This window comes from Hippoglossus stenolepis, chromosome 11 (assembly GCF_022539355.2).
Source record: "Hippoglossus stenolepis isolate QCI-W04-F060 chromosome 11, HSTE1.2, whole genome shotgun sequence".
In the NCBI taxonomy this organism is placed as follows: domain Eukaryota; kingdom Metazoa; phylum Chordata; class Actinopteri; order Pleuronectiformes; family Pleuronectidae; genus Hippoglossus; species Hippoglossus stenolepis.
The window spans coordinates 10,150,192-10,175,814 of NC_061493.1; the positions used below are offsets into that span (position 1 = coordinate 10,150,192).

Here is a 25,623-nt window from a genome sequence, read left to right on the forward strand (position 1 = left end):
CACCTGAATAGTGATTATGTTTTTCCATTGATATGGATTTTCTATTGATAATAATAATGATATATCTCTTTTCTTAATAAACTTACAAAGTTCTCAACAAAGTTAAAGTTGCACACAAAAACAAAAAACAATATATGTCAAATTGTTCCATGGTTGGACAGCAAAGGCCTGGTTGATATGACAACATGAATATTGACAGATTTCAGATCTCTCTGAACACTACACAGTTTACAGTAAAACATCAATGGTATACACTTGGTTTTCGTGGCAGGGCCAGCCTCTTTGTCATTGGCCCGTGGTCCGTGGATTGACCCATTCCTTCATCACAGGCTGTTTAGAGGGAGCTGGAAGTTGACTCTCTGTCTTCTCAGTCCTCTGCTCGGTCGTAACTTCCACTTGAGGCTGCTCTTTGTAGAGAGGCAGGGCCGACGAAGAGGACGGGCTCGGTTTGAGCTCATCCTTTCTTGTCGCTCTTCAGGTCAGGTGAAGCCGTGTCTCTTGCCTTCCTCGAGTGGGCTGGAGGCTCCACAAACACTACTGCCTCCTGTTCACCATTCCTCTTCTCTGCTAACAACAGAGGAATTGGCATGAAGGTCAACTCTGTGTTTTCCTTTGCTCCTGCCGTCGTGTTAATTTAAGAAATCGTAGAAGTTATCCAAAAAAAGGAAATCGAGTGAGCAAAGTACTCTGAGCAATCCAAAGTGCAGCCAACCAACTTATCCAAGGCAAACAAAGTGAGGACTGAGCTTCTCTCACACACTTATATACCCTCTAGAATGCTCGGTAAATACCAGGGTTCCGAAATGTAACTGTTTGGTTTTGATCTAAACGATAGAACGCAGGGGGGAGAGGGAGGGGGGGAGGGAGGGGTGGCGTGCAGTGAAATGCATCATAGAAATCTCGTAAAGTCCTTCCATAGACACTCATTATAAATCCAAAAACTGCAGGAAAAGTAAAAATGGGAATATAGGCCTATATATGATGTTATTCACAGACATACTCAATCCATTAATACACACACATGTGTATGTATATTTATACATACCCATGCATATACACACATACAAATCGGTACTATGTACTGTGTATATTGTATAGTATTTTATCTCTTTTTACTTATTCATATCTTTTAGAGTGTCTTTAGTTTGTATGTATGTTTATTCTTTTATTCTATTCTAAAGGGAATCTACAGAACAGAATTTCTTGAATATTGTACTGGTGCAGTGACAATAAAGTTATCTTAAAAAAATGTCTTAATAAGTGACATTTACACAAACATTACTTGACCCATTGGTTGTAATGGCTGATTTTAGATTTTCAATTTAAAGTGATTGAAATTGGTAAATTGTTGTTGCACTTTCTTGTGAAAGACGGTGAATAAAGCCACCAGGGTTTTTACCACAAATGATATGAGTTCTTTTGAATCACTCTATCATTCACAATAGTTTTATCTGGCATCTTATGGTTTCTTTTATTAAGTTATAGGTCACTCTTGATTTAAATGTCACACAGTGGTTGCTCAGGAGCGGTTGTAGTCCTTAAAGTATCATTTTAATATTTAATATGGTTATAAAAGTATTTATCAGCCAGTCCTATAACATGTCATACCTGCAATTCTGGAAAGTCAGCATGCTTAGAAAGCATACAGAGCAGCAGGATGGCTGCTTGTTTGTTTTAGTGTAAACAAGTGAGGGCAGCGCAACACGGATTTCTCTCAACAGCAACATTGTGGGATCTCTGTACTTAAGGTGGTTTTGTAACTTTGCATCATTCAGTTACATTTACACGGAGAAATCCATCAGGAAAATGGTAAAGAGAAGTAGTTTTCCTTTCATTAAAATTATATTAAGCAAATTTTATGAAAATACCACTGTTTGAACACAGCCCTGTTAAGGCCAGCTTGTTATAAATACATTTAATATGCTATGATAGTTGTTACATTTCTTTGCCTGTGCTCCTCTGTGGAATTACACCAAAGAAAATGCAATGATGAAGATGTAAACAGGTCAGAGGTTTCATGCTAATTTCTTCCATTAACAGTAATTCCGGGAAATGTAGGAAATCAGTGAAGCCGTTTTCAGATATGAACTCCTGAGAATGTCCTCAGAATTTACAACATTTCCCTTGTTACACTACAGTAATTAATATAATGTTTGTCCTTGTTTTCAGTGTGGAGGGTGACCCCAAGCACTGTGTCATCTACAAGACGGCCACCGGTTACGGATTCGCTGAGCCCTACAATCTCTACTCGTCCCTCAAAGACCTGGTGCTCCACTACAAAAACGTCTCCTTGGTCCAACACAACGACCAGCTGAATGTAAATCTAGCCTTCCCTGTCCTGGCCTGCTCCCAGAACCAGAACCAGCACCCCAGATGAATAATCGAGCGGCAGTGTCGGACGCCTACCAGGGTGGGGAAACAAAATTTTCACTCAGATGCATTGGGGGGGGAAAAAAAAAACATCTGAACAATGCACTTGTTCATGTGGTGGAAGAAGTGGGTAAAAATCGACTCAGCAGCCACAATTAAAAAAAAATCGTATTTTTTTGGCTGGAGGCTGGTGCTTATTTCCCACACTGACCCCAGTCCAGCAGCAAAGAGCACTCCTTGCTAACAGCATGGCTTCAATATAAGCACACTGCTAGCAGCAAGTAAGCACTGTACAGTACGCCTGGCTGACGCAGCGAGTTTTACCGCGAGGAGAATGTCGCATTAGCCAGCCATGACTGTACAGTGTCGGTTATTAAAACAGTGTGTCAAATTCAAAGACACCTTCGACAGAGGAAAAACAAGACTAAATGTGTTGAAGGAAAAAATAAGCACACGCAAATGTTGCTTTTCAAGATCGTGAAGAGGAGAGACCAGATGGGATGATGGGAAAATATACAGGGGGCACTTTTCTTTTTTGCTTTGAACACGATGAGTGTCTATAGACAAAGGCCTGATCTGTCATCCCCAGACTGCCTGCAAACTCTCCGTAGACAAAAGCCTGAGCTGTTATCCACTAAAAGGACTGGCTTTGCTAAACCAGGCTGCTCGCATCCCACCTGAAGGCGGCTGAGGAACCGTGGACCAGGAGGGTGTAGTCACTGGAGCCGAGGGGAGAGGGTGGAGAACCTGCTGGGGTTGTTATTTTTGGGGGGGTTTTAAAAAGATTGATTCAATTTAAAGCTTGCTCAAGTGCCATAGTAATAGCTTTGAATGACCACAAGCCTGTGTCTAGAACGAGGGGGCACGTCGAGGAAGGAGAGGAGGAACGCCTGTCGACATTGACAAAGCTACAGCTTTAAAAATGATCTTTATTTTCAACTGGCTTGTTGCTCTCTCTCTCTCAGCGGCGCCTCCCTCTGATCTGATGAGGTACAATGGACAGCAAATACTGTATTACATGATAGAAGTGCATGCGACGTATTTGGTATATTGTGAATATAGAAATACTTTTTAATCACAATAAACTAGATGCACAGGTACATTGATTAATGCAGTTCCACATAATTCAGGTTTCCTTCTTAAAGGAAATAGTGGAAAGAGTCCTGCATTAAACGTCTCTTTGTTTCAGACTTCTTCCTTCTTTTTTCATCCTGTTTAATACTGTAGCACCTGTAGCCATTGACTTTAGGCATAACTGTTAGTGCTGCTCTTAAGTGTCTAGTCTCTATATGCTACAGACACTTGCAGAGCATCAATCTATGTGATTATTGTATCTTCGGTGCTGTATTTGCTTAGCCTCTGTTAGATTAGACTGTTGTTAGCGGTACAATGTCCTCGCAGATGTTTCTTGTTGTTGTTTTTACAAGCAGATTTCACTCTCGGTACTTCCTCCCCCTTGTGCTTGACTGTTTGTTTCATCACAAGCTTGACTCACAGAGCTGTAGAACATAGATGTACAAAAATAAAGCGGTAATATAACATATATATATACATAAATATATATATATATAAATAATATTTCAGACACACATGCAGACAGTGTATGTGATTTTCTACAGATTAACCGCCGTGTTTCTTTAATTGTTTTTCCGAATATTTGCTATCGCTCTTAGATTCTGTTTGAGGATGCACAGTATCCAGCTAATGTGAGCCAAATGAAGGATCTTTTCATGTAGCAAGAAAGAGAAAGCACAACCAGTCGTGTTGCCATCCAGCGTGGCCTCTGTGCTCTGAGAGATTATCTAGTACGGTACGCATGGAGTAGTCCTTCGTTTGGGTAGAGTTTTTTTTTTTACTTGGTGGCTGATAATTGTGCTTTTTGTAGAGTATATACAGTATGGTTTGTGGTGAATGCAGTAGTACTATTATACTGTAGTACTATGCGCACCATACGTGTATAACGAGCTTTAGATTTTACAGCGCTCAGATCGGTTCCCTCCGGTTGTTCTGTGCCGTGGCAGCGAGTTTCTCCTGTTTTCCTCATGTTCATTTGGCTCGAGGTGGAGATTTTACCACCTCTGTTCAAAGCACAAGTCATTTGTGTAAAAGGCAGGATGATCCAGTTATTATTGTGTGGTCGATAAAGAGGCGTCACATGATGTCGCCTGTGAAATTGATTTATTTAGTTGATTTCTTGAGATGAATGAATATGAATAATCTCTCAAATTTATTACACATTGTCGACTGTCATTGCCAAAAAGAAAAGTATTTTTGTAGAAAGTTACGAGAGTCAAATGTCATTGGCGTTGGAACCTTTTAGAAAAATAATGCACTGCTTTTGAAAGTTACACATTGAAAAGTTACATGGATTTTGGATGGATGGATGGATTTTTATTTTTATTGAGGAGGGATGGACGTTGCCGTTTTGTTCCTAGATGAGATCCTCACCCACTCGACATGTCATGAAACTCAATTATAAGTGAATAATTTGGTTTCATCTGATTTCAGGTACCAAACCCATTTTCAGATCAAACTCAACCCGAAGAGGTTAAATCAAGACGTTCATTGTTGTTTCAGTCAGGACGAATCAGTTGTACTGTACTTTGCACAAGTAGAAAATCCCAAGAATTTGATTCTGATGCTTGTGGTTAGAGGGCTACAAAAAGTGAGGACGATTCGAGAGATAATTAGAAGTGCCTTTAGTCATTGTGATGAGCTTGTTTTCTCCTTGTTGTCGTTGGAGCGTTTCTCCACAAGATGGTGCCATCACCACACATGCTGTGCCCCAAGGTTCACATGTTCGCCAATCGTCTAAAACTGGCGATTGAGCATAGTTTTTGTGTGTGATTGCGTCTGTGTGTGTCTGTGTGTGTGTGTGTGTGTGTGTGTGTGTGTGCGTGTGCGTGTGTGTGTCGTGTTTGAGTGTGTTATAGATACGAGAGTGACAGATTTTAGGTGTGCCTCCTTGTTGTTACATCTATAATTGTTACATATTCCTTCTCTCTCTGGTGGGGGCTGTACATTGGCTTGGTGCTCTCTCTCTCTCTCACGGTGCACACAGGCTAGCTTTCTTTGGTGTTTATTTTTTCATGGTATATTTTTGAATAACACTCATAAGTTAGAAATGTGAACCGTACATATCCACGTCCCAGCCCAGTTGTTTGAAGCTCGATAAGCTCCCGAGTTAATGCATGCAACCTTTCTCAGTGTTTTGTATGAAGAGTCGCTTCCTTCGTGGACGGCCGATCTGGTTGAGTCACCCGCCACTGCTGACGCATCCTTTATCCAGTTTGTTGGACCAACAATTTGCGACTGCACTTTCTCTTTTCTGTTCCCCACCCTCAGAGCGGTGTGTCTAAAGCCCAACAACCATAAACTCACAGACAGTGGCAAAGCTCAGTTGTGTTAGTGTTTGATTTGGTAGTTCTCTGTCTTTCCACACAGTATATCAGGAGTGTTTTTCTTTACAGTGTACAATATATGCTTTTGTTGTCAACAGCTACCATGTAATTCTGATGTTTTTTGACTGATTGCAATGTTTTTACTTTCACTAAATGGACTGTGTAAACTCTTATGCAATTTATTGTCCGCTTAGCAGAAATTGTCCAACTTAACAAGACAAATAACGTGAATTTTTCTAGATGGTCAGCTCATCCAAAACGTGGTATATAGCCATGGAGGTAGTTTCTGAAATATCCATATTTCTTGGTGGAACTTCTTTATCCTGGAGAAATTTGAGGAAGTCTGTGGTTTATCCAGAGAAACCAAAACATTGTTCCTGAAAAGATGTGTATGTTTTTCAATTTTTTGTATTCTTTTACTATCACAAACAAACATCTGTTCACCTGTAGGTGGATACAGAGGTTAAATATAAGAAAGGTTACAGAACATGGAAGTGAAACTAAATGCATGGATAGCTACCACCAGGAAAAGGTGAAAGGTTTTTGGATAAATCGACCACTTAAAATATGTCTTTGAAAATCCTGCCAATGGAGCACGGTACTTTCAGTTTTATTCCACATCAGGTCAACTTGTTTCAGAGAAGTCCATAAACGGGACGGTTCTGCTTCTGTTTAAGCAAATTTCTTTTTGTTTTTAAAAGAGAAAAGTAGAACTGAACTACTTCACTTGTCGAGTACTTTTAACACTTTCACCGGCCATGTGCTCATCACAGATGTTTAATAGCTAGAAGCAATGCAACTTTAGTAGCAGTGGAACCCGGTGGCGCGGTGTGATGAGCATGAAACAGGCGGGGGGTGAGAACTTGATTTTGTGCTTCGACTCTGAGGTGACTTTTGTTGCACGAAGCATTCATCCTACTAAACTCCTACATATGCATTTGTGTCCGAGCTTCTTGGAGAACACTTTTCTATATAACACGTGATCATTCAAGGAATTCAAATATTTTTTCATCCGCTTTGGTACACTGTAAATTATATTTCTTGAAATCGTCTCGTACGCAAAGCACATCTTTCACTGACTACAAGGAAACACATATTTGGTGTCTATTACGGTTTGAAGAATGAAATACATACTAGAGAATAAATATTTTGAAATATATTCTTAGATATCTATATTTTTGGATTATGTAATTCTGATTTTGGATCGCGCTTGAAACAAATCAGAACGAGGCTTTGATGTGAACATGATTCTTCAGACTTGCTCCACGGGTGCTTTGTATTCGAGCGGTTATTGAAACGCAAGCATTTTTACTAATCGGCTGCAGTGAGCTTCATCGCGATCAGCAACACGCTTTGTGGTCACGGCTGATTGACGTACACTTAATCGATTGAGCATGAATATCAGGTGCATTCAGAGGATGAAGCAAGCTCATGTACATGTGTTAATATTTACAGAGCTAAGTCTATATGTTAAATGCAGTCCCGGCTGCTTTGCATTTATTAAATATTAGAGAAAAGTTTTTGTTTTTTTGTTTTTTTGTTTTTTCTTTAATTGAACGTGAGAGTCTGTTATTGTCAAATGGAAGATTCTGTTTTTTTGTTATTTGTGAGTAGAGGCAGTGTTAAAAGTTGCACCACAAAAGAGACACTTGGACGCTGCAGCAGAGATGCACCACAGATTGGACAATGTCGAAGCTACCACTGTGTCTTCCTCTGGTGGATCTCTGCAGCCGCTTGAAGTGGAAGTCAAAAAGTTAAACCTGCAAAACTGACGAGAGAAAAAAAGGTACACGATTTCGACGGTTCACGATCACTCCTCTGTGCAGATGTTTGTACTCGGAGCAATGATGGCATTAGAAAGTGTTCTTTTATGGTGCCGAGTATAAATATTTTTATTTGGCTTTTTAAAAAAGCTGGTAGATTTGTCTGTCCAAATGTTTTTTTTTTGGTTTGTTTGTTTATATATGTTAATGATAACCTTACAGAGCCTATAAAGAAAAAAATAAGCTAGCTTGAATATTTTCCTCCATGCAGAAAAAAAAAATACAAATGTTTACAGTATGTAATTAACCAAATGGTAAATATGCGTTTGAGAATCAATCTGTCTGTCCCTCAAAGTGGCCGAGACGGATTGATCTTTTATTTCTTTATTTCCTCTGTCATTTTAAACTTGAAAATGTTACGAATGCTTGTTCTGTTTCTTCCTGTTTCCTCTTCTTTCTTTTTTTTACTTGTGAGGACAGTGCTCCCTCAATTTCAAAATAATAACTCAACAAAACAACGAAGTTAAATAAGATTGATTCAATACCACAACAAACATGCACTCATCAGTCTGTCATTTTCTACCTGCTGACTGCTTCACCTCACACTGAGCCTTGTACTGCAGCTTCTGCTCTTTATATTATGTACTGTGTGTTCTGGCTCCGTCAGGTGTCTCTCTGGGTCGTAGAGGGTTACAGTGAACTGTTGTGAATAACAGTGAAAACTCACCACTCGGTGAACATGCTTGTGCACAACCTTAGAACATAAAAAGCTGTAAATTCAGGAAGAATTATCAAGAGGCATCCTGTTCTTGATTTTGCACTACACAGCAAATGGCACTCAATGGAAAGGCAAATCAATTTCCCTATTATCTGATTTATTAGACTAAATGGTATCCAGTATGGAATCAGATTTCCATTTAAAATACAAATACATTAACATTTCCACTTTTCTGCTTGTATCCAGTCAATGTAGCTTTGCAATTTGTTTGACTCAATCTCATGTGAATGTTGTTTCACTGGTGAAGGTTAGAAGACCTGCAGTGGTACAGAGCAGCGACAATCTAAAACACTTTGAACTAAACCCGCTGATTTGTAACGTTTCCCAACAAATCACTGCCTGAGCAGAAGTAACACACATACACTTCTCTTATTTAATAACGATGTGATCTTTCTTTCAAACACGTGAATGGAAACGAAGGGGGCAGTCCGATAAATTGACTCTACACCAAAGTGCAATTGAATTCAGAGGGAGCACTGTCGGTAGAGGCCTATCAGTTGATGTGTGCTCAATTCCCTATGCACGAAAAAGATGGTTACTCTTCTGCTTCTTCTCTTGCGATATCCTCCCTTTGTTGTTCTGTCTTTATTCAGATGCAACATTTCTCTCTCTCTCTCCCTCTCTCTCTCTCTCTCTCTCGTGTACAGCTTGCTTCAGAGATGTTTGTCCTCAGACAGGTTCTCTTTCATCTGCACTGTTCTTTCTTTATGCCGATGCAATGATTTTAAAAGACAATAAAAGACGTCAAATGGAGGGTGTGCTCGTTTCGCTGCTTCATTATGTTGTTAATCATCACGCTGTCACACTTTCTCAGAAGTTTATGTCCTAGATACACTGTGGCCCTCATTTGTCAGACTCACTGTGATCATAGACAGAAAAAAAAGTTTTTCTACATTGAGCAATTGAAATGCAATTTGATGCACTTGAGATTGAATTTGTTCCCATTTTGATTAATTTGTGCACACATGATAAGTGTTAATACATATATGTATAAATGCAACACAATATTATTTACTCCTTTGCTATCCTTTGACAGTTGTGAGTGTACATTTTTTTTAATATGTGCCAGGCACCTTTTGCCACATCCTTTCAAGAGTGAAAATTAAAACCGGCTATTTTCCCTTTGCACAAAATATTCATCATGGATGAGAAAATAGATAGAAGGGAAATCAGGGAAACTGGAACAGAAGAGATAAGATGAGCAACAAGTAGTTTCAAAAGTCGTGTAACTCCTGAAGGGTCAAAGATGCACGTTACGAAACCCAAAGGTCGATTCATTGTGCAATTTCTTGATTCTCTCCATGTTTACCTCCAGTTTTGTCTGTATCCTGCATTTGCAAATGCATTCATAATAAAAGAACATATGTACAGTAATGCCCCAAGAAAGGTAGTGAGGATAAGATGACTTTCAAGCAAACATGAATATCAACAACGCAGAATCTAAACCATTTTCAAAAATGATCTTTGCCCAGTTTCGGGGGAGGAAGCGAATGCATGCAGGATGTTCGCTAGACTTCATGGAAACACATGATGCATTAAACCCAACAGGAAAAATAATTCTCTCACACAACTTCATCTGCAAACACACTTGTGTTTTCATAGGAGCTTCGCAGGAAGCAGCTGTAATGAAACTGGAACCCGAGGTCTGTGGTGTTAAACAGATTTTTTTATTTTCTAGAGAGGAACAGTATACCCCACTGCACCTGCACACTAGGTTAATACAGCATAGGCGTACAAATGTAAAGAAGCACAGATGAATACAGATGTATTCTAGCACATAAAAACACACCGCAAAGAACAGACACACCTTATAAAACCCAGTGAAGCAGAGAGGAAGCTGTGTGAGTCATGCACAGTCATGTTGTGTCCTATCTGTCCTGGTGTGTGGAGGAAAAGCTGGGAGACATCATGTGAGAGTCACCAGGTAAAACATTTTTACAATGATCAAGGGTTTGTACTGTTTTTCTGCACTGTCTGTTCTGAGAGTTCTTGAGCAACACCTATGAACTGGAGAACTGAACAAGTTGGGTGAGCAGATCATAAGACTGCACTTCCTCCTGGTGATATTTTTTTAATTTTCCTCATGATTCTGTATCTGTGCAAGAGCAGCGGATCACCAACCCAACACTGGTTTATGGCCTGTGTGTGACATTGTATGAGATGGATGGAAAACTATCGAACTGTATTGCATTCACTTTAAAAATTAAAATAATCTTGTTTATTAAAAATATGTAAAACAGACAGAAACAGACTGTAATCTCATTGATCCGCAGAATTTTTCTTTCATTAAAAAACTGAATATAACCTTGTTTATTTAGAAAAACAGAGGATTGTTTCTCAGATTTTGTTCTCATAACAATTGGATATACTCTTGTTGTCTTGAAAATCTTGAAAAATATCAGATTGCTTTTCTCATGAAAACAGAAAATTATCTTCTTAATTAAAAAACTGAGCAGATATTTTCCCTCACAACAACAGACTGTAATCTCATTAATTCAGCAGCATTGTTTTATCAGAATAGTTTTTCTCTCATAAAAAATGAATATAATATCGCTTATTTAGAAAAACTGAGAATTGATTAAATATAATAGAAAAAACGGGTCAGAATTTTTTTCTTATGAAAACAGAATAATTTCATTAACTGAGAAAAACATGGAACCTGGAATCACCAAAAAAATGATCAATTCAGGAAAATGGCAGATATTTTTCTCATTAAAAGAGAAAAGAATCATTAATTCAGAGAATCAGCAGATTGTTTTTCAAAGATTTATTTTTCTCACGAAGACAGACAATAATCTAGTTAATTCAAATAAACAGAGCTTTTTTAATCAGCGATCTTGCTTCCATATAAAAAGTGTAAAGTAAATAAAGTTCCTGTGTAGAAACTTGTTTGTCACAAAGCAGCAGGCTCCACACACATCTCTGCCGGTAACAAGTGACGCTGCCTTGATCATGTGACTGAGAACCAATCACAAAGGAGAGTCGCTGTACGAGGAAGCGGCAGGGCAGTATTTAAAGTCGCTGGGTAGTGTAGTTTGCTGTTTGTGGGTCCGTGTTGTGTTCTCGCTGACTTTGTGTACCTGTGTACAACTGAAGAGGATGAAGACGATGAAGGCTCCTGTGCTGCTGCTGCTGGTTCTGACTGTGTGGTTAAACAGTGGAGGCTGCGCTCCTTCCTCCTCCTCCTCCTCCTGCTCCTCTCCTCCGTCCCAGTGGTGCTCCTCTCTGGACTCAGCTGTCCAGTGCGGGGTAAGTTATCCAGTTACATTGTACTGGTTTATGACGTTATAACCCCACCGGACTACTTTAACGTACAGGACATGTCACATACCGTGTAGTTCCGGTCAACTGTTCAACCCCCGTTTGAGTGCTGGAAACCATGGCAACGCGTTAATTTAGCTAGTTAGCTCACTTGTGAAACTTCACATACGTCATTTCACCGCTTCTATTCGAGCATATCGTAAGTACCCGCTGTCTAGTTACAGAAAATGACGCAGTGAAACTTTGTGAATATGACATTCAGCGTTGTGCCCACGCAGTGTTGGATTTTCACAGGAGACCGACACACAAAATTGTGTGTGGACGTACAATTTGTACGGTGGCCGAGAGAGCTCGCACGTCTTTTTTTTTTTTTAGCTTTCAGTGGGTTGAGCTCTTTCGGCCACCATATATCTGCCAGCTTGCACTCTTTGAGGAGATGGATAAACTAGTTTGTTACAATGGGAAGTCAGTACACTCGGTGAAAGAGGAAGTCAAACAGTATCTATCCTCTCCCAACCTCTCATTGCACAGATAGCACACACAAGTAGCATAGTGCCATGTTTAGTTAAATGGACATCACAGTACCTGAAACCCACTGTCAACATCTGGGTCATCTGCTTTGTTTATTTTGAATCGTTGATTTTATGGTGGCACTGATGTAAACGGACATGTAAACACCCAGTAGAGTGCACACCATCCCCAAGGCCCAAGAGTCAAGCCACCCCATAATTGGACACACTCATACATATCAATTCCCTAATAATGCCCAGATTTTTTTTTTATCAAGATCCATGAATTATATCCGGGGAAATCTGTGATAAAGATCCACCCCAAAGCTGAATTGGTTCTTTCCTGAACCATACAGCATCCGTCCTCCACGGTTCATGGAAATCCTTCCAGTTATTCTTGTGTTATCCTCCATGCAAACAAACCAACTAACAAACAAATGGACGGGAGTGAAAACTTCCTTTTGGTGGAGGTAACTGGAATGGCACTCACTAGAGCACTCCACCTTACATTCAACATAGCTGCACAAAATTGCACATACTCAGATGATCAGTCCTGTAAATATGTCTATTTGATAAAGATCCAAAGAAAGTGATTTAAAAAAAAAAAAGAATCCTGGATCCGCCCCTTTGTCCAGAACCATGTCAATATAACAATAATTGGTTCTTTCTTGACCCACGTTCCATGTTTATAACAAGTGTTAATGGGAATCCGCTCTGTCTCGCAATAATCTGAGCAACATGTTCCTGACTGTGAATGCCACCTCAAGTCAAAACACACACACACACACACACACACACACACACACACACACACACACACACACACACACACACACACACACACACACACACACACACACACACACACACACACACACACACACACACATGTTAAAAAACAGAGAACATGATCTAACTAAAGTTGATCTTTCCACTTTCTCCCTCTTGCGCAGGTTTTGAAGCACTGCCTTGAGTCTAACTTCACCAGGTCCCGCCAGACAACAGATCCAGTCGTGGTGGGGCTGTACTATGAGAGTCTATGTCCCGGCTGCAGAATGTTTCTCGTGAATACTCTCTTACCTACCTGGGTCTTGCTGTCGGACATCATGACCCTTACTCTGGTTCCCTACGGAAACGCTGTGGTAAGCAGTGAACCCAGGACATTGGTGTTACGGTTGGATTGTAATTCTATGGTGTTGTCAAAAAGATATGTGACGTTTATCTTACTAAAAAAGAAGCTGTTTGTTTGTTTCTAACCTTTTGAACGTTCTGCATTTACCTTGTCCCCGACCACAGGAGAAACCTGATGGACAGAAGTATACTTTCGAGTGCCAGCACGGAGAACAGGAGTGTCTGGGTAACATGATTGAGGTAAAGTTACTTTCCTTAACACACAGTGAGAGAACTGCCCTGCTGAGTAATACTGTACAAATTGGAACCATGTTATCTGCCTTAGTTTCAGTGTTCAGATTATCAGTGTGGATTTTTGTAAATCTGGGTGAGGTGATAACATTGTAAGTGGTCAGAGAATCAGTGTCCTCAAATTGCCTTATTACCTTTTTTATACTAGTTATATACACACTACTGTAATTACATGATTGTAAGTCGTGTGTGTGTTTCTGCCCCACTCCTTTCAGGCCTGTTTAATGAACAAGACCAATGCTTTCCCGATTATCATCTTCTGTATGGAATCCTCATCTGATGTCATCAAGTCAGCCCAAAGCGTAAGGATGTGTGTGTTGCCTCATTTGGCTGTTGTCTGTTTGCGTACCTTGTTCTCTGGTCCATCTTTTCAGCAACTGGCTACCCCCCCAACACACATATTATTTCACTGCTGTGTGTCGATTTTCTTCTGTTGATATCTGTAGTGTGTGGAAGTCCACGACCCTGACTTGAGCTGGGACGATGTCATGAGCTGTGTGAAAGGAGACGTGGGAAACCAGCTTATGCATCAGAATGCCATGATGACCAAAGCTCTGAACCCTCCACACAAATATGTGCCCTGGATTACCATCAACGGGGTAAGACTCTGCTGTAATTAATAAATCCTGCAGTAAAACCATGTCCAGGAAGTTGCAAAAAAAAATGCCGCTGATGCTTGCTTTGTAAATAAGTAACTTAACATTTAAAGTGATGATATAATGTAATGTTGTGATCATTTAGACCTTTGGCCCAGAGCTCCAATCTTTGAGTCAGTGAGAGCGCTGTGACTGATGCGTGAGAAGCTGCAGCTTGATGCGATTCACAGCTCAGTACAACAGATGCCACTGTATCTCTGCCAAGCAACCTGGGGCCAAACACACAGTGACTTGAAACTGGAGTTCACTCAAAAGCTACTACGTAAGAAAAGAGGAGGGGGGAAAAACAAATTCGGTGTTCATCACTCACTAGGCACCAAAGCTAGTCACTGTGTGGAGAACTAAAGATTTAAGGCAGTTTACTTTATCAAAGCAAGCCTGAACAGAAACAAAGGAGGGGAATTTTAGAGGATATAAATTTCTTAAAAAAATAAATAGAACATTTACATTTACAAGATTACATGGACACCAATATTCTGATGTTAACCAGATGAAGACATTAGTCTGAATAAGACACTCAGTGACAACAGCTCTGATTTGAATGGTAGCGTTAAAAAGCTGAGTCAAACTTCACATCTTTACAGAGTTAATGATAAATCTTCAGTTTTGTTTTGTGGTGTTAAGCAACAATCCTTTTGCACTCACATGACCCTGTAGGTAAACTTTTACTGCAACCACTGTGGCTCTTGGCCTTCGCACTTTGTATTTTTTTTCAGCGTGCCTGTCGTACCATAATAAATATGCAAGTTTTTTGGGGCAAACCTTAGCTACATTCCATTGAAGACAGTATTGCCCTGCGATGCACACCGCTCTCTGAGTCTAAGAGTGTCAAAGAGGCAGAGCCGCAGTTTTCAGAAAAGCTGCTTTCAAACATGCACTACAGCTCTGAACCTTTCTACACACCTCAAGGAGCTGTAAGTGTGAATGTCTGAATCTGTTGAACTGGACAATAAAGTGTCTTTGTCGTGCCACCTCCGTAGTACAAAGTCTGTGTGATGTCCGAGCTGTAACTGGCATGCATGAGACAAAATGTTAATTCACATTTTGCACTTCCACAGTTTTCACCTACGTCCTTAATTTCACACATTGACCATCCACGATCCGGTCATATTCAAGGGTTTGACTTAATCTTGTTTAATTTTTGAAATGTAGTACAGTAAGTGATATTGCGATCTTTAAAAGAAATATGACATACTGCTATGTGGCATTTATTATAACATTTCCCACTGTGTTGCTGACATTGCATCTCTGTCTTAGTTAATCCAATAAAAACCTTAATTTGTATTAATTTTCAGGAGCACACAGAGGACCTCCAGGACAAAGCCATGAACTCTCTCTTCACTCTGGTCTGCAGCATGTACAAGGTACAATTAATGTCAATCACATCTTATGCATTGGCTCTTTGTGTTTGGCCTTCTGCCCTTTATTACAATTTCACTTATTTTTTCATTTGCATGGACTTTATCGTTGACCTCTAGAACACTCTCTTAATTTCTTTTGCAGGGCCCCAAGCCTGCGGTGTGTGGAGGGGACCAGAGACTCTACAAGAGCTACTGCCACAAAGAGTGAAGGAGCAGCACCCGCCTTTGTGCTCACTCTGTTCCAGGTGTGGCCTCCAAATAAGCAACACTGAGGGATGTCATCGAGTCTATTTTTTTAATCTGTGATTTTACAGTGTTTGTATAAAGGGAAGAATTGATCACCTGACTTTATGATTCACACAATATGAATACAAGTTACTTTTTCAAAATGTTTTCTAAAACCATGAAACCATAAATCGCTTTTTGTAGCATTTGGCCAATGTGTTAATAAAGTATCTTTTGCTCAGTAAGATTCTTAAGTGAGTGAAATGTATCCAAGTGGCAGCCACGACAAGGGCTGGTTAAATATTTTAAATGCAAAGGTACTTCAGTGCTTCCCTTCTTACATCTTTTAGCATCGCACACATTTTAGGAAAGGAAGTGAGATATTGCCATCCCACAATTCTTTGTGGCAGCAATATCTGATGATGATGATAATAATAATCATAATAATTTGTATTATTATTAAGATTTATATAGTGCCTTTCAAGGTACCCCAATGAAGCTTTACAAAGTTAGAAACATTTAAAATTGTCCAGAGGTGTGGCTTTTTGGATCTCTGCTGGAGAGAGTTCCACAAGGTGGGGGCTGCCCCCCTGAATGTCCTGTCACCCTAAATTCTCAGATTAGTACGAGGAACAGGAAGCAGATCCGAATCTGACGACCATGAGTAAAGCGTGGAGGGAAGGCACTGGCGGGGCACGGAGGGATTTATGTGTGAGGAGGAGGAGGAGGAGATAATTACATAGTCTAGTGTAAGTGCAGTCGGATTCTCTTTGCTATGCGCTGCTATGAAAGACGTCCTTTTGAATTCTCCTTCAGAACTTTCCTCATTAGCATTTACATCAATGAAATGGAATGAATGGTCAGGAAAGGACTTTTTATTTTACCTCTCAACTGCATCAACCAGGGACAGTGTACAGATGATTGGACTGATTTAACGTTCAGTGTTCCTGCTGTCCCTTAGATGGCGCCATATCTCACCGTCAGTCCCCTTTTACCGGAAGTGTTAAGAGAGAAACAAACAGCGAGTTACATGTATATGGAGGTTATATGGAAAGAACTGTTGTCTGTGTCATACTACAGTCTTGAAATCATTATTTTAACTTCATCAGATTCCATAACTCTGAATGCACTATATTCTGTCCTCTGGAAAACAACAGATTTCAAGTGCAAATACATGTTATAGCACAGTACACCTAATTATACATTATTCACTTAGCACATGTTAATGAGCAAAACAGAGCTCATAACTAAAGGTTAAATAAAGAGAAGTTTGAGGGATTCGTGAGTCACAACTGACGTCAAACTTTGTTTTGTGTTTGGTCTTTAAACTCAGCTTCATGCGGGTGTGCAGCAGAAGGAGAAGTTCATTAAAGTTCATCTCCTTAGAATCCTACTGAATGTTTAACACACACTCACATCCTATTAGAAATAGTAAATCCTTCCGAAGTTTGAAAACCTACGTTTAATGTTAAGGCTGTAGGCAGCGGCTTGATCAAAGTCTGCGTCTGTCTGGTCTGAACAGGTCTGGTTGCCCTCGGTCGTCTGATTCCACAGTCAGATAGACACACGTGAATAATGGTCTGTCATGCGGGCAGCTCCACTACCTCAGTCTCAGTCTCAGCTAAAATCTGCTCAGTCGTTAACACTCACCAGACTAAAGATTCAAAAATGTTCATTGTATTTTGGTCTAATTAGCTCACAGTTAAGAAAAGGGCCACAGTTGAAGTTTGACTGACAAGAGAAAAGTTAGCTGCTGATCATTGGTGTATTGTTAGCTATTGTTAGTGTCTTCTTTCTCAAGAGGCGGGGAAATAGTCCTTTGCTGAGTGACGGGTCACAGAACTATTGGTTCCAGAGACGACTTCAAAGCTGATGTTAAATGTTGTTCCTGTGTCGTCCTCTGCGGTGTTTCCTTCCCAGTTGTCTTGTTCCCCTGAGTTACTGTAGTAGCCGACAGCATGAGGAGAAATAACTCATCGAAAATTTTCAACTTCACCGAGGTAAGCGTCATTTATGGTCCTTTTAAAAAAATACCAAAGAAGAAAAAAAATCATTAAATCAAAATTCAGTTTATGGCTTTGGATTCATAGTGAGCCTGACTACACAGTTGAAGAGAAGATTAATGGAGCCTTGTGTTTTTAAAATAAGCCTTATCTAATCTAGCAAATTCAGATCAATTGCAACAAAAGTTATGTTTATTTGACTAAACAAATGCGTTTTGGCAGATATTGAAATACCAATTTAAATTTACAAACATCATTTCTCAGTCATGGTTTGTCTGTTTTGTGACTGAGAAGAAGAAATTGATTTATGACAAGAGAAAGTCTGTGTTTTGTCCTGAGGGAAGTTTGTGCTACAGAAATCCAACAGTGCTCTCTGAGTCCTGGTCACCTTGCTCATAAATGGGCAACAATAAAACTGGAGAGTGTGTTGACAATTGTTTATGGAAAGGTGGAACATCCCAAGCAGATGGAGATATAGGGTCACGGGATGGAACAGGAAACAAAGACTGTTATCTACCCCCCCTCAATGCTGCTGACGCTGAAAGAGAGATGCCCTAAGAGCTAAATCACAAACACCGTCTCACTGTGAGAACTGTTTCTCGTGTCCAAGGTGTGTGTGTGTGTGTGTGGGTGTGTGGGTGTGTGGGTCTGAAATCAGATAAACATTTTCAAAAATAATGCCTGGGTGGGCTTTTGTGAGGGCTCGTCACAATTACAGCCCTGTCTGCGATTTACCTTTAAATTTCAACTTTTTTTTAATACTATCTCTTCAAGAAGTTCAGCAAAGGCCAAACTTCACCTATTAAAGTTTACTGATTGTGTTCACGTTTATCTTTATAAATAGTGAAAATGTCGACAAAGTCCAAGACAAACATGCACCAGTAGTTCTTTGGCTTTTTCTAATGTTATTTCTTAGCTGCTCATTAGGTTTGTTTGGAACCAGGTTCAGCGTTTTCATTTCGTCATCCCTAATCTGTAACACACACCAGCTAATGTCATTAACACCACTGAGGGGCTTGAGGTTCAAGCATATCTGCATTTCATCCTCGTTGCAATGAAAAAGACACTGTGCTGACTCTTGATTTACTGCTTTACAATGGCCCTGAAGGGCAAATCACAATGGCACATCCCTGGTGTACCAGTGAAAAAGCTCAACCAGCTTTTACATCTAAGACGGAGTCCGTCACTTGCTGTCTGTGGAGCATCTAAATGTCCCATCTCTTCATGGAGTCCCAATTCACAGCCCTAATTACCCAGTTTCACATTTAGAGGCATCAATCTAATAATCTAATGTAATGACTTGTCTTTCCTTTTATTCACATCTCACTCTGTCTCATCCTGGCCTTTGTATTTGTTCTGCCACCCAGAGACTGTGGGATTCTTCGGAGCAGACCTCCTGCACTGAGGCTGCTCAGGAGCCTGATGCCAGATGTGCTGTGAGGAGGCTCTTCTCGGGCACTCTGCAGCTGCCCAGGCTTTCCTCCAGAACCCCCGCACTGGACAGACCTGAGGATGGCCCCCAGTCCCGCCCCTTGGCCTGCAAGATCAAACCCTCCAGGAGCCTGGGGACTCTGACCAGCTGCATCTCAACAACCTAGTAAGTCAGTGTCCTCCTGCAGATACACTGGAGGTTTTCTGAGATTCACTTGTTCATCATTCTCACCAAAACTTCCGAATTACTAAATTCACATTATTTATCTCATGAGGCTCAACAACGTCACAAAGGAATTAAGTGATGTATTAACTGTATGTTTGAATGTTATGTTAAAAATTATTATTAACACTTTTAAACCAAAAGCTATACCCAACTTTTTTTCCTTTTAAACATTTTTGTGAAAATGTGTTCGTTTTTTTTCTAGTTCCCAAACAGCTGGGCACACTTTCAAGGTTGATGATTAAAAGTATTTACGAACAATATATGATCAATCGATCTATCTCCTGGGACCTCACAGTGTGTTTCTCGTGAGCTAGCACTGATTTACGATAACCTTGCAGCACCTGCTTCCAATTCTGTTTCCTGTAAAAAAAAAAAAGAAGCTTAAATGCTTAATTTGCATAGGAAAAAAAAAAAAGAATTTCCTCTTGAGCATAAGAATTGACAGTGTCCCGCTCAGGGCATTGCTCTCCCCTCTGTCACACTGCTAAACAATTATCACTATAAAAGATCAGACAAACAGGGCTCTTATGATTGTGTGTGTGTGTGTGTGTGTGTGTGTGTTTGTTTGTTTGTTTGTGTATTTGTGTATGTGTCTACTGCACCTTTTCCACAAGTAGAGGGAATGCAAACAGACCTGGTTGAATACGTAGGTAGCTGTTTTGCATGTCAGAGGTGATCAGATGTACTTTGTTTGGAAACAGTTGCAACAGACTGTTACAACCAACAAACCTGTTTGAATAATGGAAGCACCACATATACTATCCTATCATTGCAGACTAAAGAGATGCTGGTCATAGCCCTATTCACCAATATTAGTCTGTATGATGGAATTTCCAAAGATCTAACCTACACTGCTGTAACAGTATACAGGTCACTTACATTCAGTTTACCAAGACACATACTTTTATTTAGACACAGTAAACTGTATGATTAGTCTCTATTTATTCCCTAAATGTTTATTCACCAGCAGGTATAAAGCAGCACTCTCACAGCCACGACTCCTGTAGTGTTGATGGACCTAAAAGCCTTTCATTGTGCTCCTCGTCTGGGAAGAGGGCCATGTGCTTGTCTGTTTACAAGTTGATAGTGCAGTTTTGATGCTGTGCCAGGGAAATTGTTTATGTAGTAGCATAAGTTGTTTAAACGTGACAATGCCACCCATGTTGGAGAAATCTAATAAAAATATAATTGAATTACTTCATTAACATATCACAACCTTTTTCTCATCATATATTAGTCAGGTAATATTAAACTGGCACGAAATACCTATAAAATAGTCATATGATGAAATGTAGAACTTTTTTCTGAAAGTTGACAACAGACGACGTCATTACTTCTTCCCACTATTCAGAAATGAAGCCAAGATACCCTGGGTATAGGAATGCCAACATCTTGCTGAGTTGGAGCAAGAGCCTGTGCAGTAGTGATCTGGAGATGGAGCTGGTAGCGAGGTCCGATCTTTACAAGTCATTACAAAATCTTCAAATAGTCCTCCTCCTGTTCTGAATTACTCTGTTCTGTGTCACGTTTGCTCTTCTCATGCAAATCTCCGACCTGCACCAGTGTCATCCAAATGATGAAAATCAGTGTGACTTGTAGCATGACGAAGTAGACTATAGAGTCTATAGTCTACATATTAGTATACTAATACTAATATGAAAAGATGGAGGATTTTCTATTCTCAAGCATTTTATATCGTTATATCACGCTGCCTGAGGCTAGAGAGGACTCATTTTCAACCTTGTTTTCATCAATCTATAAAAACGCTGTCTATACAGACTACATCACTGTCTGTAGCATAGATTGTGTGAAGATGGACAATATGACAGCTCTTCAAAAGTCAAGGCAAAAGCAGCTCAATTGCCACCTGGTGGCTGGCTGCAGTATAGGTCATAAATCCTGCCTCTTGCATGTTAGCGTATGGGTCATGGACCAAACTAAAAAGATGTAGTACACATCAAATACATTTTTCTTAAAGATGATTTTTGGTAGTTCTCGTTGCATTGATGTATGTTCAAGTGTTAATTTTTCCGTTAACTTTGATTCTAATTGGTTGATTCTGTAAAAGCGGGTATGACTGGCAGCTGATTGACAGCTGCGATTCACGACTTGTCAGTAACGTGTATTGATGTGACATCACCATCCACAGCTCCACACCACGGTCACTACTGAGCAGACTCCGACTCCGCAACATGGCAGCATTTGCATACTGGATATTTTGGCTTCATTTCTGGATAGGAAGTGGAGACGTGTTGTCTTTATATACAGTCTTTGGTTCACTACGCTCAACCCTTTCTCATTATCATTTCAAAAATATTGATATGTACAGTTTTAAAATAGGTTTGATCACTTTTACCAACTAAATTAAAGACACTTTAAATTCTGCCCTATCTGATTTGCTATAATCTCAGCAGGGACACTTAGAACAACCTGTTTGTCAATGACTGTTAATAGTACTCCAGTGAAAATATGATGATACTGTCGTTCTGTGAATCTGGTGTCAGTGAAGTTATCACTTGGGGAGGATGGACCAAGAGTCACATCCGGTGTTATACACTGATGATGGCTGATATAAACAATGTTGACATGCATCGACCTTAATATGACTAGTTTACATCCACAATGTCACATTTGGATGAGAGCACATTTCTGCTCGTACAGTGCTGTCGCTCCAGAATACATACAGCAGCTCGGAGTGTATGTCCATAAAAAGAATCTTTCTTCCCTGTTCTTCCTACCAGCTGCTGGTCATAGGTTCAGTCCTGTGTCAGATGCTCCAGCTCCCTAGGTTATTTCAGTTTCTCTAGACGGTACCAGTGTTTAGCTGTGAGTCCTTAATCACAGGAGGACCTTTTCTCACTCTTTAGCGATAAACAAAGCGATTGGGTGGGGCCGAAGATGATGTTGCCTCCGGTCATAGATAAAGAGCGCCATCGTGACAGCACCCATGCTCTCTATAGCTTTTATCTACCTCTGCTTTTAATAGTCAGAGGCCCTTCATGTGACTCTTCCTGGTAAACTCGGAGCATGTGAAAGCCAAAGAAGCTGTCTCTCAGGAAATAGGCAACTTAACAACAAATAGCACCTCGGGGACCAGAGGCGAAGCCTGAGTATGCAAAGTCAGTAGGAGTGAAAGTAAGAGAGGCGAGCTGGAGGGCCAGGTCAGGCGACGGCTTAATGTTTATAAACTGGAGGAACTCAGAGAGGAAGTAATTATGGAGCAAAGTTTGAAGTTGATGAAGAATATGCTCCGTCAGATTGGGAGTGAAGGAAAGGGGGAGGCAGAGTATTGGAGAGGAGGTGACCCGTCATGATTCTCCTCCCTGTAAATCAGACGTCCATATTTAGTTGTAGAGAGGGAAGGCCTAGCACTAATGTAAACAGAGCCGGGGAGAGGGAGGGAGGCAGGGAGAGTACATCAACACTAATGTTTGTCTATATTGCCCAGTCTGACTGTTAGCGTGGTCTCGAGGAAGAGACGAGGAAAGGGTTTCAAATAAATATTTAAAGAGATGTCTGATAGAGAGGAGTTTTCATAGACTTTTTGGAGAGGTGCTGTTTCTCTTTTTGGACTTTTAAAGCAGTTTCTTTGAGAGTGGACATGAGCCGGCACAGGTTTTGTTAAAATGTGAGGAACTGAGGACTGGGCCAGAGCTTCACCAGGATTTTTTGGAAAATCAAGACGGTCACAGCCTTATGCCATGTAACAAAAACCTCATGTAAAGGTTTTTTGAGAAACACACACTACAGTGTTCCTTGGACCAAAATTCCCAAAGACAGTGCGAGCAAAGGATCTTACCATCTGGCCCCTGACAGTCCTCTGCTCACCATGAATGACCTGCGCTCTGAGAGCTCTGAGGAAGAGCATTCCGAGGTTGAGGAGAGGACGCAGGAAAAAAGGATGACCAGGCTTCCAATCATTCAGCTCATGCCCAGGTCCAAAGCAGGCTCACCGGGAGGATCCCCGAAGACCTCGCCCAAGGATTCCCCACGTGGGTCTCCCCGAAACTCCCCGGTTCTCTTCAGGAGGCTGCTAATGAACCGCAGCATCCATCTCCAGAGGCGCCGCTTCACCCTCGCCCACACGCCCAGGTAGAGTCAATAACGCTGAGGTGATGATGACCCAGATGACAGATCTGTTCCACCGAATAAAACACATTTAGCTTGACCCTTTCGCATATTTAACACTACTCACTCGCTTCTGCACCTGCACTGGACTGCTTGAGTGAATATTATAGTCGCAGCTATTAAGTGGTAGTGGACAAGGCAGATAACCACATCAATATACCAACTTAAATTCATATCCCAATATTTTAACTTTAAGCATGTTTGTTACGATGCTCCAATTTAAAATATGTGGAGGATGCTCAATATATACAGTACTGTTGGAACTTTTAAGTTAGATTTTTTGAGTTTTGTGTTAACACAGAGTATTAATTTTATGGCCCTAACACGTCAAGTGCAAGACTTTTGACATATTTATATTTTGACCTGAGACTAAGAACTGAGATTTTCTTCTTTTTTTTTACAGTCGCTGTCACTTACTCTTCAATTATAACTTTTTAAAAGCTCTGGTTAATGTCTGAGTCGATCTGTTTGTGCTGTTGAAGTAGGCGATGGCTCCTTGTTTCATGGCCAATAGTCCCTCAGCTCTAGATGTTGTGTGTATTTTTGGTTTCTTTTTGTGCAGGCAGGCAGGCAGGCAGGCAGCAACCTTTCACACTGGAGAAGTGTTTGCCCTTAAGCTTATGTTATGAAATTGATCCTGACCACAAGATGTTCATGTACTGCTGCATTTCAGTTAAACCCACTGTCCTCTACCGAGAATAATATCACTCCGCTTCAGGCAAATTCAGCAAAATTAAATCCTATTCATTTTGAGTATTTTATACTCGCTCTTTTATCCTCTGCAAATGGAATAGGTGACATTGAAGATATTACACAACAGATGCAGGATTTGTACGTGGTATTGTGCTTGATTTTCTATTATTTATATAACTGATCAACAAAGTACTCACAGTAGATGCAAAAAAGAAATGGATGCGGATATGTGCTGTCGGTTTTATTGCTTCATTTCCTTCAGGTGCGAGTGTTTTCCCACCTTTTGTCAGCAAACACACAGCTCAATGACACTGCTGATGGATTAGCCATTTGCTGTTCCACCTCCTTGTCAAGCAAATACTCAGTGATAAAACAACACATTTTAAATAACCACACAAAAATGACACACACTCCTCGAGCGTGTAACTGGTTTTTCCATTTATTCTTAATTTGTCACACTTCTTAGTGCATTTAACTCTTGTTTGTATAGAGCACAGCTGTCTTGCCAGCTCCACTCGGGTTCCTGTTGATAGCTTTAGTTTTATGAGGAGTTATTGCATCAGGCTCTGCCCATATTTCCAATGCTAATTAAACATTTACATGGTAAACGATGTCGAGGCAGGAGTCGTATGATCAATTTAACTATGCATGACTCCAACTCCTTGAAAGGAAGAATAAATAGGGCCTTATGTGTGGATGGATATGGAAACAGTCAGATACTGTATGTGTTCTCTTTTGCTTCAAGCACACAATGTATTTCTGTCTTTTCCTTCAAATGAAGTGTCTGTTGTGGACAATTATAAAATCCTGTCAAATCGATCGCTGCACACATGTTTCATACCTTTTTGTCAATGTATACCCTTCACCTCTCAACATGTATACACATTCACATGTAGGCACATGCAACTCGGGGCTGTTACAAGGTGTTTCCAACTTGTTGAAGTGATGTCAGATCACATGCACCGCGGTGAAATAAAATTAAAAGCCTGGAAGAAGCTCCAGCCAGAGCTGTAAAACCCAACTTTACTTTTATTGGCAAGAAAAGAGTATTAAAAATTCCTAAATAAGCCAGGGCCTACTTGAAAACTTAAAGTGTTTACAAGTTCAATCACCCTTTATAAACATGTAATGGGGTGTATAATTTTCCTCCAGGCTTTTAATGGTCTTGGATGTGAGATTGGTGGACACGTGTCTTTTCTCGGTTTTAGTGTAACTCTGCAGCCAGGATCTTTCATTAATTTCAGGGCTGTCTGTTGAAAATCTAAATATCATGGAGTGAGAATTCATTCAAGGGGATTTCAGTCAGATGCTCGGCTCTGAGGTCACGCCAGTGGAAGTTTCCCTCTGCTGGGTATGTGCAGAGTCCTATAATGTCAGTGCTGAGATAAATGGACGG

At 40.4% G+C, this 25,623-nt stretch overlaps 3 protein-coding genes across 4 annotated transcripts in view; all 3 read left to right on the forward strand.

The window, feature by feature from the left end:
- pik3r2 (phosphoinositide-3-kinase, regulatory subunit 2 (beta)) overlaps window positions 1-9,065 on the forward strand; it is a 35,774-nt gene extending 26,709 nt beyond the window's left edge. For both annotated transcript variants that reach the window (XM_035170621.2, XM_035170622.2), the window contains exon 16: window positions 2,170-9,065. In XM_035170621.2, the coding sequence (XP_035026512.1) occupies window positions 2,170-2,377 (208 nt within the window). In that variant the 3' untranslated portion in view covers window positions 2,378-9,065. The remainder of the gene's footprint in view (window positions 1-2,169) is intronic.
- Window positions 9,066-11,310: 2,245 nt separating this feature from the next.
- Window positions 11,311-15,991, forward strand: ifi30 (IFI30 lysosomal thiol reductase). Its single transcript, XM_035170624.2, has 7 exons — window positions 11,311-11,561; window positions 13,036-13,224; window positions 13,379-13,453; window positions 13,720-13,806; window positions 13,951-14,103; window positions 15,456-15,524; window positions 15,664-15,991. Exons 1-7 carry the CDS (start codon window positions 11,412-11,414, stop codon window positions 15,727-15,729), a joined length of 789 nt encoding a protein of 262 aa, XP_035026515.2. The 5' UTR covers window positions 11,311-11,411; the 3' UTR covers window positions 15,730-15,991.
- Window positions 15,992-19,029: 3,038 nt separating this feature from the next.
- pde4ca (phosphodiesterase 4C, cAMP-specific a) overlaps window positions 19,030-25,623 on the forward strand; it is a 45,991-nt gene continuing 39,397 nt past the window's right edge. Inside the window, exon 1 of the mRNA XM_035170613.2 lies at window positions 19,030-19,346. Within this exon, the coding sequence (XP_035026504.1) occupies window positions 19,045-19,346 (302 nt within the window). The 5' untranslated portion in view covers window positions 19,030-19,044. The remainder of the gene's footprint in view (window positions 19,347-25,623) is intronic.

Coding starts and splice junctions, on each gene's coding strand:
- ifi30 (XM_035170624.2), top strand. CDS start 11,412: ATGAAGACGATGAAGGCTCCTGTGCTGCTGCTGCTGGTTCTGACTGTG. Junction 14,104..15,455: donor CCTGGATTACCATCAACGGG/GTAAGACTCTGC, acceptor ATTAATTTTCAG/GAGCACACAGAGGACCTCCA. Junction 15,525..15,663: donor TGGTCTGCAGCATGTACAAG/GTACAATTAATG, acceptor TTTCTTTTGCAG/GGCCCCAAGCCTGCGGTGTG.